Source organism: Podarcis pityusensis (genome assembly GCF_964106645.2).
Source record: "Podarcis pityusensis genome assembly, chromosome: 7".
Lineage (NCBI taxonomy): Eukaryota > Metazoa > Chordata > Lepidosauria > Squamata > Lacertidae > Podarcis > Podarcis pityusensis.
The window spans coordinates 66072900-66084962 of record NC_138031.1 but is presented as its reverse complement, the minus strand read 5'-3'; the positions used below and the strand labels follow the sequence as shown (position 1 = coordinate 66084962).

The 12063-nt window shown below is 44.4% G+C and overlaps 1 protein-coding gene across 4 annotated transcripts in view; it reads right to left on the bottom strand.

Moving 5' to 3' along the window:
- Nucleotides 1-12063, bottom strand: part of SLC22A23 (solute carrier family 22 member 23) — a 107402-nt gene that overhangs the window by 42401 nt on the left and 52938 nt on the right. For all 4 annotated transcript variants that reach the window (XM_081014800.1, XM_081014798.1, XM_081014799.1 and 1 more), the window contains exon 4: nt 497-665. In XM_081014800.1, coding sequence (XP_080870926.1) covers nt 497-665 — 169 coding nt within the window. The remainder of the gene's footprint in view (nt 1-496; nt 666-12063) is intronic.

Sequence of the window (12063 nt, the reverse complement as noted above, 5' to 3'; positions counted from 1 at the left end):
TGAGCACCGAAACCCGGAAGTAACCTGTTCCGGTACTTCTGCGTTCAGCACGGTGCGCAACCTGAAAACACGCAACCTGGAGCGTCTGTAACCCAAGGTATGACTGTACTGTGCATTCATAAGTTGCAGGTCAGCATCAGGCCCATGTGACAAATATACAGTCTCAATCCCATGTCTGCTGAGATAAAGGGAGGTGCAAGGGATAGGGGCATTCACAAAGGAGACTCCATAAACAGAACATCCCCTCTGCCAGCTGATTCCCTTCCCACTAAGTCTGTCTTACTCATGCCTCATTTTGGAGCCTCTCCTGCCATTTGCAAGGGAGAAGCTGCAGTTAGGGAAAGGGTTAAGCACCTACTCCTGTCTAGTAATTATCCTATGCAAATGTCCCGAGTCACCCCATTAGGAACCGTGGCCTTGGGAACCCATGTTTGGCCCAACATGGCCAGCTTTATCAGTAAATATTTCTGAAAAATGAGAAACGGCAAATACTTACAACCAGTACAACAACATCAGCAGGAAGGGACAGATGATGACAGCTTGGAGAACCTGCCAGTCCCGGCAGAGGGCAGCCAAACCCGGCATGAGGAACTGCCCCGCCATTGCTACAAAACTCGCCACCATCGTTATCATGAAACGGTGACCAGGAGGACAGAGTTCTATTCCTGAAAAAAAGAGAGAGAAAAGGAGTTGAGAGTGAAATGAGTAATGATGAAAGGGGAAAGGATTCAAGTAAGTTCTCTTTGCTGTTCTTGCTTGCTTATGAAACTTCAGACGATAACAGTAATAATAATAATCCTGTGGATTATTTAATAGGGCACACACCTCGTAAGACATTAGAAAATATATATATATTATTCCACAAGTATGGTTCAAAATAGTCATGCAAACCATTGCCATGTCTACATTAACAACACTCCTCTATTTCATTAGTTCTCTCCCAACAATCATATACTTAAATATACTGTATTAGCCCAAATATAAGCCACACCTGAATATAAGCCTTTAAAATTGGAGGGGGAGAACCCCCCCCCCCGAATATAAGCCACACCATTCCTCGCTGTTCCTGGCTGCATCCTGGGGGCGGGGGTGGGGGGGTGGGGGGAAGTTGTCCTGCATTGCCAGTGGCCTTTCCCCTTCCTTGCTCTCTCCCTTCCCGGCCTTGGGGGAGAGGACTGGGGACTACTCATGGGGCAGGCCCCACTTTGCCGCGCTCCTGGCACTGTTTGCCCCATGCTCCTGGCTACATACTGTAAGGTAGCACTTTATCTTTTCACGGTTGGAATTCGGGGGGGAAAGTGAGGTTTATATTCAGGCCAATATGGTACATCCACTGTGTGAGAAGGGTTTTTCATTTTCTCCACAAACCACAGAACAGAACCTAAAATTAGGAAGATAACACACCTGAGGGGATGGCATGGTGCCTAGTTTCTCAGCAATTAAAACAGAAAAGGGAGTAACTTAAACCTACTTGTGTTTAATGTGGTTCCATTATTCACTGCAAATAAATGCAAATAAATGCAATCCAATGAAAGCAAGTCGTGACTAAATGCTACTGTATACCGTTTGACCCTCTGGTTCAACCACATTGAACTGAATGGGACTTAGCTGAGTAGATACATATGGGATTGCACTGTAAATCCCATCAAAACCAGTTAAACGCAACAACTAACTCATTGTTTTCAATGGGACTTAGGTTATGACTAACTATATTTGCATCCATTTGCACTAGAACCAGAGGCAAATATTTATTTGTTTGTAGCCATCACAGAAAATGAAAGTTTGCTTTAAACTGCAAAATATCCATTTGATCACAGTGAGGTCACAATAAAGTCCTTGATGACCTGTCCCACTGACACAGTGAATGGCTGAACTAGATTAAAATTGGTTTATTTACAAGACGTTTCTAAAACCAGGTCACAGACACAAATCCAGACAGTTGCTCTGGATGTTATCAGTCAGGCTGCATTATTATTTCCCTGCAATGAGCACAACTTTTGAGTTAGCTTATCTGCATTTATCCCTGGCGAAATTTAAGCAGAAGATATACTCATGCAGTCCCCTTTGTTGCCAGCAGGACCCAAAAGAGAACCAGAGCAGTGCAATAAACAAAGCAGAATACACAGGCATGTACCTAAGGGAGCTCGTGGAAAAGATCACTCGCAGATTCCACAGTGACTCCCATTTTTCATAAGCTTCTCTGAAGTTTCTCCACTTTTTAAGTGGTGGTGACGACCACCATATCTTCTCCACCTTGATCACCAAAATACCTCCCCAAAATCATAAGGGAGTCAGCCAGTTAAATCCCTCCCCCTAGAGAGAGAATTTCAATTGCCAAGAGAGAAGAATGAAAGACAAGTCACTTCATTTGGGAGGGCAGGGTTAATTGGTTCTGAAATCAGGTTGTTCAGGGGGTAGGTAGGAGTTTGATTCAAGGGTTTAGAGGCAGCTCTTGCCCTATGCTCCTACCTGTGTGAAGGGGAGTTTGATTCCTCTCTGTCGCTTGCTGTGTCTCTACCACTATCACCTCCAGGGGCTATTGGGTTTGTTTTCAAATTGTGGCCATTATGAAATGCGCTGCATCTGTTGACCCCATGGCACGTATTGGAATGAAAAGTTAACGTTGAAAATACGTCATGGCACACTCATATTACATCTCCAGGTGCACACATAAAATGCTTTATATGGGCATAACTTTAAAAGTGCACCTGTAAAACAGCTGTACCTGCAGAACTACCTTGCCAAATAAATCTACACAAGTTACTAGTCCATGGCATTTTCCCTCCCAAGGCCAGTTGCCTGGCGCACGAGTTCAACTTCTTTGTGTCACAACATTCAGAATGTTTCCTTGCCTCGTTGCAAGCAGGTGTTTACAAGCCAAAAAAGTAAAATAAAACCAAACACTAAACATTTTGGTAATGCTCCCAGTTTCTGTTTCAGCAGGACCTTAGTTATATGGGCAAAAATGTTGATAGAAAGAAGTGGTCCTTTTTAGACAGCGGCATGTTTAATTTAGTAATAACCTAACATGGTGGAAGAAGCAGAGGTCGCACAAGCTATGAAATCTGCATGGCAATTTGGTGTTCCTTCAACAATAAGTGTCACTCCCCATCAGTCCTCCTCTGTGTATTTCAATTACTGTCACTTTCTGTTCCAGCGAGTTGCACACGGAAAGAAAAGAGAAAGGGACGCATATGCCTTCAGCCAGATGGCATGCTTTTCACCACCACCATCAACCTGTTTCAGGTCTGTTAAGCATTTCCAAACTATCTTTGAATGAGAGATTGCCTCTTGCCTGCTGGTGGGGCTATAAAAAAAAAAATTGTGACAGCTAGTGTCTCTGGGCATCAAGTCTATTTAAGAAGCAAGTGCACTTACGGGATAAGTTTTAATAGGTTTCTGGCTCAAACTCCCCCAATAGGATTACTAATTTGCTGGCAAACATGAGACAAGAGGGGTTGATTCTGCTGTAAAATATTCAGCCTGCAACCAGATTCCCACCATATGTTGTCAGATTCCATCAGCCCTGATTCCATTGGCCATGCTGACTGAGGCTGGTGACAGTTTCAGGGCAACAATATCTGAAGGGTACCAAGAGAAGGCTGAAGTAAGGTTTATTGAATCGTAGAATTGTACAGTTGGGAAAGGACCCTGAGGGCCATCTAGTCCAACCCCTTGCAATGAAAGAATCTCAACATGCGGTCCCCCATCCAATTTGAAACCATACCGGACCCTGCTTAGCTTTGCAAATGTGCTAGCAGTTTCATTGTAGATGCTCTATCACTGAGCTATGGCCCTTCCCCAAATGACAATGGAGATCAATACCATTTTGGTAATTTACTAACAAGCCCCTCTTGGCCTATGGTCTGTGATTTTCACAACATGTCATTGGTACAGCTGACTAATTTCCCCATAAAATTTTGTCAGCTAAAAGGGCCCTTCCAAGTGGCCTGGCCTAGGACCCATCATTTTTCAATATATGGTTTTTTTTTATCATAATGCTGATGCAGAGGTGGGGGAAAAAAATCATTAAGTGATCCACCACAACCCTCAGCAATTTTCAAGAGGTCTATGGGGGGAAAGTGTTTCCCTGCTCTGATGTGCACCCACAGACAATAAACATACAATAAAGGTAAAGGTAAAGGGACCCCTGACCATTAGGTCCAGTCGTGACCTACTCTGGGGTTGTGGCGCTCATCTCGCTTTGTTGGCCGAGGGAGCCGGCGTACAGCTTCCGGGTCATGTGGCCAGCATGGCTAAGCCACTTCTGGCGAACCAGAGCAACTCACAGAAACGCTGTTTACCTTCCCACCGGAGTGGTACTTATTTATCTACTTGCACTTTGACGTGCTTTCAAACTGCTAGCTTGGCAGGAGCAGGGACCGAGCAATGGGAGCCCACCCCATCATGGGGATTCGAACCGCCAACCTTCTGATTGGCAAGTCCTAGGTTCTGTGGTTTAACCCACAGCGCCACCCGTGTCCCAAAAAAACATACAGTACATGATAGTAAAGATACATAACGAGGATATTGTCACAGGTAATACCAGCTGAATTGGAGGGGGTGAAGGTAATCTGTAACCAAAGAAATGGAATGGAGGTTTAAGTTTTCCCCTCATACATCCTTTCCCATTAAAACCTCTCCTCCCCCCTCCTTCATCCAAATCTGCTATTTGACACAAGGGGTAAAAATGGAGGAACCTCTACAAGGAAGGGAAGGCAAAAAACAACACCCCACTACTGCAGCACAGACTAGTTTTGAAATGTATGAAAGAAATTGGTTGGTATTCATCAATTTCCATGAAAACAAAGGAGAGAGACAGAGAGTGTATATGCATATGTGTACATGTGTGCACACAGACAATTTGATTTTTCCTTTGAGGATGGCTAACTGACAGTGGTAATGTGTTTTCTTTAGCAAACGCTAATTCCCCCCCCCCCAAAATAACATTACAAATAGTGCAAAACACTGCCAATAAGAAATGAATTAATAGAAATGGAAAGATCGAAATTATTCAGCACAATGTATTCTGAAAATGGTATCAGAAGCTGTATCTGATCATATGGAATGAATAACTGGGATGAGGCATAAGACTTCAATTGCAAACTTGCTTCACATATCAAGGCATTGTGCTTAAACCGAAGAGACTGATCCACTCCTGTGCAGCTGATGGCATCAAGCTGTCTAGATGAATTACTAAACACTCCTTTAAGCATACACGGCTCAAGACGAGTTCACATTTGACCACCTTGCAGGTGCAATTATTTCTTCAGAAGGTCCTTGAATGTGTCACAATAAGTGTGTGCTGAAAAGGCAAGAGAATACTGGGATCCTGACAGCATAAATATTGCCTGTTGCCTTCTGTGTGCACTCACCTTGTTCTGTCGGATTGCGTCAATGCTAATAGGCAAAGACAAAAACGCTGCAGTAGTGCAGAGTTAAGAACAGGCAGAGGCAAACTCCGGCCCTCCAGATGTTTGGGACTACAATTCCCATCATTCCTGACCACTGGCCCTGTTAGCTAGGGATGATGGGAATTGTAGTCCCAAACATCTGGAGGGCCGGAGTTTGCCTATGCCTGGTTAAGAACATAAGAAGGACCCAGCTGGATCAAATCAAAGGCCTATCTAGCAATTTTTTCTCATGACAGACAAGCAGATGCCGACGGGAAGTCCACATGCAGGACACGAGTGCAACAGAGATTTCCCGACTAAACTTCCCCAGAAACTGGGAAACTGGTATTCAGAAGCCACATAATATAGCCACCATCACTACTAACCATTGACAGACTTATCCTTCAGTTCATAATGAAGTATTTGCACATCAGTAAGTTAAAGCCTTGTGGCACTAGAAATCTCTGGTTCGAGGAGGTAAATATGTACAAAGGGGTTGAGCTTAGTTTCAAATGCCAAGGAAACCCCAGGGCTTAGCTATAGACAGCTGTCAGTAGGGAGCCAGCATCTGGGAGTTGGAAACCAGGAGGCAAGAGTTGCACTGGGAAGTTATAACCAAAGGCTGAGCCAAAAACACACACCAGAGCAAGGAAGAGTGTTAGAATAATAGAATCAAAGGGTTGGAAGGGACCATGAGGGTCATCTAGTCCAACCCCCTGCAATGCAGTAATCTTTTCCCAACACGGGGCTCAATCTCATGAGATTAAGAGTCTCATGCTCTACCGGCTGAGCTATCTTGTTTTTGATCACGCAAAAGTCTTTTATAGAAAGCTATAGTTTTCGCAGTAGTGATGTATGGAAGTGAGAGCTGGACCATCAAGAAGGCTGGTCGCTGAAGAATTGATGCTTTTGAATTATGGTGCTGGAGGAGACTCTTGAGAGTCCCATGGACTGCAAGAAGATCAAACCTAACCATTCTTAAGGAAATCATCCCTGAGTGCTCACTGGAAGGACAGATCCTGAAGCTGAGGCTCCAATACTTTGGCCACCTCATGAGAAGAGAAGACTCCCTGGAAAAGACCCTGATGTTGGGAAAGATGGAGGGCACAAGGAGAAGGGGACGACAGAGGACGAGATGGTTGGACAGTGTTCTCGAAGCTACCAGCATGAGTTTGACCAAACTGCGGGGGGCAGTGGAAGACAGGAGTGCCTGGCGTGTTCTGGTCCATGGGGTCATGAAGAGTCGGACACGAATAAATGACTAAACAATAACGATCTAGAACTACCCAATAGTCAATCTGGGTGGTTGGGGCTAGAGCCTGAAAATATTTCACAGACAGGAAGTGGTTCCAAGCCACCACAGGTGAGCCTAAGATTCCTGGTTTTCCAACCTCCAGTGACTCTTGACAGGAAATAATGTTTGCTAATACCTGGGCAGCAATGGCAACAGCAACTCTGCCATGGTTTCAAAATGGGCCATGCTCTTGTGGGTTTGTCTGCAAGTAGCTTTTGCTGTGCAAATGCCACAGGGAGTCCACAAAATCGGGAAGAAAATAATGTGGGAGGGTGCCGGCTGCTTTCCCACACTGAACTATGCAAGCTACCCAAGTAGCAACAAGCTCTATGTTCAAGGAACCTGTGGATTTGTGTGTTGTTTTTTTAAGGAACCTGTGGGGGCATCAAGAGGGGTGCATGCCATCTCGAACCTGCTGCACCCCCAGTCTTCCCACATTGAGTAGAAAGGTCTGAAGGGAACCTTCCCTTACAACTGGAAACCCTCATGTTGTGGAGTTTCTGGCTGCAGGGAGGCTTCCAAGAGCATTCAGCCAAGCAAACTTAGAAGCCGCCTTCAATGCATGGAGGTTGAGGGTTAGTGGAGTTGGTGGGGGCATGATTGTTACTACTGCACATGATTCCCTTCCATATTCTAGGAGTGAAATAACAGGACATTAGGAACGATGTCATAATCACAACCATATCTCTGTTCAATATGGAGTTCTGTGGGAGAGCCACGTGAAAGCAGGTAATAATAAATGGGTTTCGTAAAAACAATATATTGTTTACACAACCAATTATCCCAAGTCACTAGCTCCATAATCTTCCTCAATATAATTTGATTATGCATTCACAGAGTGTTGATCAGAAGAGAGCTGAAAACAGTAAGAGCTTTTAGGATAATTACAGGCTCTTGATTTGGCTTTTGTTTTGTCTCGGCAAAACTAGCCCTGGAAACAGCAGCAGAGTCATTTTCCCAGGGATACAGAGTTGGGGCATCTGACAATGGAATAACTAGTGATTTGCAAAAAGCTCACTATAGGTCATGATGCTTTGCTTGCTGTGGTCTTTGCAACAGCTCCCAGTGCCAAAATCACTGTTCTGTTTAAAGCGACAACTTCCCATTTATCTTCTTCCCCAGATATATGTAGCTACAGGTTGGGCATATTCAAGGTTTCGCTAACTATAAACTATGAACATGCCAGGCCAGTGCCACATGTACCTTAGCAAATCCCCCAGAATCCTTTGCAGTAGTTATGCTGTGAAAAGGGCTCTATTAAAGGTAGCATATTTCAAAAGTCCTGCCTATGAAAAGGAGACAGAAGACATTCAATTATAATTTAACTTTCTCATAAAAGTGATGACAACTGGCTTTGCAAATAATATAGGCCCATAGCTATTAATATAAAATAAGGAATTCTTAGGTGAGGCATGAGCTGCAAGGGAAAGCGAACTTCCCATTAGTCCAAAGTGTATGTACACACATGCATTGATTTTGAACAAGCTGATGGGCATCTAATAGATTATATACTGCTCTACTTGGTACAGTGTTTGATATTACTAAAGGAAAAAGAGGGCATCCTTTCCCACTTACACCCACCTTTTCACTTTCCTAAATATCTTTCTTGTGGACTTTATAAATCATCATGTAGGCTTCCTCCATGTCTTTAATCTGCCTCTCCTCTGACCTGTGACAGACCTAGTTCACGTTGAGATGGTAAGCCAGTGCCTGGGGCCTGAACCACTTTGGGCTGCAGGTAAGAACTTGCATAAAATAATTTTCTCTCCATAAAAATAGGGAGAAATATATACATCCACATAGAAAACTTGCTGTCTGGAAGACGAATTGCAGCCTAACCTCCTTACAGACATCTGAACGCAGGGATTTATTTAAATTAAACTTTAAGGAAAGCTCTCTCTACAGCAAAGTTTGACAATCCCTCTCGACATACCCACTGCAAATGCTTTGGCAGGTGGAAGGAGGCTACAAAAAATCCCAAGATAACTGACGGTGAATAGGCTTCCAGATTCAATCTGTCAGTCACACATACAGAGCTCAGACTACACATGGCACTTCGAAGGAGAAAATGCCAGCAAACTAGAAATATAGGGCTGCAGCCAATGCCAGCCGTGTTCAGAGTCAACTGATTGAAACTAATAACATGACTAAGTCGGGCCCACTATTTTCATTGAGTCTACCCTGCATAAAACTTAAGTTGGATATGACCCATGCTCTCTAGCAACTTCTGAAGGTAACTCAGAAGGCATCTGAAGAGAGCCAGCTCCAACTCTTCATGTAACAAGACAGCTTGAACACTCCCCACCCTCTGGCTCCTTCCTCGCCCACACCTTCATTTGGAATGTACTGGCCATTCCCGTTCTTGCCCTTTGCATTCTTAACAAGGTATTAAGTAGTGTGCAGGTGATGTCTTCCTTAGATTAGTCACCCTAAAGGAATATGAGCTACAGAGGATTAATTCCTCAAGCTTAGTGTCCAGGGTTTTGTTTTGTTTTTTATCAACTGCAGCATATCCTATGTGGATCCAGTGCTTAAGCCATCAAGCCAGTGTGGATTTCCAGACCCCACTTTTTCCCCTGATGTAGAAAAGTCAGTAGATAACAAATGGACATCATGATCCCTATCCAACTCCTTCTGACTTTAGCTGCTCTTCTGACAGAAGAAGTCTGTACTGTGGTGGCTGTATCAGCACAGAATCATTGAATTGTAGGGTTGCAAGGGACGCGGGTGGCACTGTGGGTTAAACCACAGAGCCTAGGACTTGCTGATCAGAAGGTCAGTGGTTCGAATCCCCGCGACGGGGTGAGCTCCAGTTGCTCGGTCCCTGCTCCTGCCAACCTAGCAGTTCAAAAGCACATCAAAGTGCAAGTAGATAAATAGGTACCATTCCGGCGGGAAGGTAAACGCAGTTTCCGTGTGCTGCTCTGGTTCACCAGAAGCAGCTTAGTCATGCTGGCCACATGACCCAGAAGCTGTACGCCGGCTCCCTTGGCCAATAAAGCGAGATGAGCGCCACAACCCCAGAGTCGGTCACGACTGGACCTAATGGTCAGGGGTCCCTTTACCTTTACCTTTAAGGGACCCTGAGGGGGTCCAACCTAGTCCAACCCCCTACAACGCAGGAATATGCTGCTGTCCCGTCTGGGGATCGAACCTGCAACCTTAGTGTTATCAGTACCATATGGGATCGATGGTCAAAACACAGATGTCTCCTTCTGTGCTTCAGGAGGAGCATGTTCCTTCCTTTACTTTCCTCATTTTTGTAATGATTTGATTAGGAGGCTCAGGGTGGGCTCTTCCCTCCAGCTTTTTCATAATATCTGGATATAGCCTGTGCAAACAGCCCCTCAATTTTTGCACCGGTTCACAGTAACCGCACCCTTGTTAACAAGCTCATAAGAATTAGTAGTTCTATAAAACACACACACACACGGTCTGCCCATGTGTCCCAATGTCAGTCATTTGGGGCTTGCTTTTGACCTGAAGTAGTTTCTGTTAGCAAAATTTTGAGAATCTCTTAGCTAGCTTCACCACTGCTCTCAAAAAACCTCACTGTTAAACAGTCACAACAACTTAGCCTTGGAAAAGGCACTGCAGCCAGAACGTTATTCCTCCACTTGGGTTTCTGACTATCCTTCATTTACAGGACCCTTTCTTATTGTACATACAAATGCAATAGATAAACTCAAAGAATATAGGGACATTTGTTTCTTATCCATATCAGCTCAGTCCTAAGTATGCTTATTCAGTAGTAAAGTTCAATGAAATAAGTTCAATGAAACTTATTTTCAAGCAAGTATATATCGGATCATGGTCTCAATTGCACAGGTATAATTTCACAAGAGTATCTTCTTAAAAAGAAAAAGGCTTGTTATATCAAGTTAGCTAAGCACCCAGAGCTGGGAATGTTTTGCAGATCAGGTAACTAAGGAATCTACGGAAGGAAAACTCAGTGTCTCCACAAATAGAGATGTGATGTTCCATGATTATTAATAAAATTTGATGAGAAACAAAGCCATCTGTTTCAGCTTCTATTCTAAATCCAGTTTAGCTTTGATTCCTCACCCATCTGTGAAGGATTCCTCTCCCTCCACAGTCGTCTTAACAAAATGCTCTAAAACAAATATCCTGTTGTTGAACACTTATTTAGGTTCTCAAGTTATGTGAGAGGACCCTCAGCCGAAGCACAAAACACCTTGAGAGGGGGAAGAATGAAGTAACCCGTTTGTGTGAAGATCCTCCTGCAACAGGCAGAATTTTCTTTTCCACTTTTCTACAAGCTAAGAATTGAGTGGGCTGAACGTCTCTTTGGTCTTTACAGAGCAGTTAAGGTCCTATACTAGGGCGGTCCAACTTTTCATACCAAGTGGGCTGCAAGAGTACTTTGACACAGAACCCGTGGGCCACACACTACCTTGTTGTGCAGGGGGTTAGGGAGCAGGGCCAAAATTTGATACCCCTTCCCAGCCCTCACATTGCTTTCCCAAAGCTGGCTAAGTGAGGCACTAGGGTTTGGGAATGAGGTGCAAGGCTCTGTCAGGGAAAGCGTTAACTAGGTTTTGAGAATGAGGTGGGAGGACTCTAGGACCCTGTCAGAGCATCATGTCTCATTCCCAAAGCCTTGCTTACCCAGCTTTGGGAAAGTAGTGAGAGGAAGGGGGGCATCAGATGTTGCCAAAGGCCACCAAAAAGACATTGAAGGTTGCATTTGGCCCTCAGGCTGCATGTTGGACCCCCTTGCCCTATACACTCTGTGTGTGTGTGTGTGTGTGTGTGTGTGTGTGTGTATCAACCCCTAAACATTTTTTTTAATTAATTATTTTCTTGTGTAATGTCGCTCGTATTTTTTCCATGTAACATTTTTACAAATCAGTTTCATTTGTTGAGACTTTAGGGGGTGGAGGGGTGGAGGGGGGGAAGATGGGTGGGGGTGGGGGGGGTCAGGTGGCGATGTTTCTATTTTGCTTAATGTATGTAGGGTTTTGTGTCAGCGTTGCTTGTGCAGGTTCTCTGCTGTTCATTTGTGTTTCTTTGGTGGTGAGAGAGGTTGGGGTTGGCCTAGGGTGTGGTTGTTTGTTTGTGATTGGCTGTGGTGATCTTTGTTTTCGTGTGTGAGTGGGGTGGGTGGGTGTTTTGGATCAGGTTAGCCATATTGCCCTATACACTGTTTACACTGAATGTTAACACTGATCTGTACTGGAAACAATGACCATTTCTCTCTCGTGTGCGCACAGCTATGAGAGTGCAGAGAATTCTAATTCAGAAAGGGACTAACCAGCTGACAGAAGTTTAGCACACCCACAAACTGCAATTTCCTCAGTTCCTTGTGGAGAAGATATGAGCACAGGTGCAGCCTTTTGAGGGTACCCCAGTGGC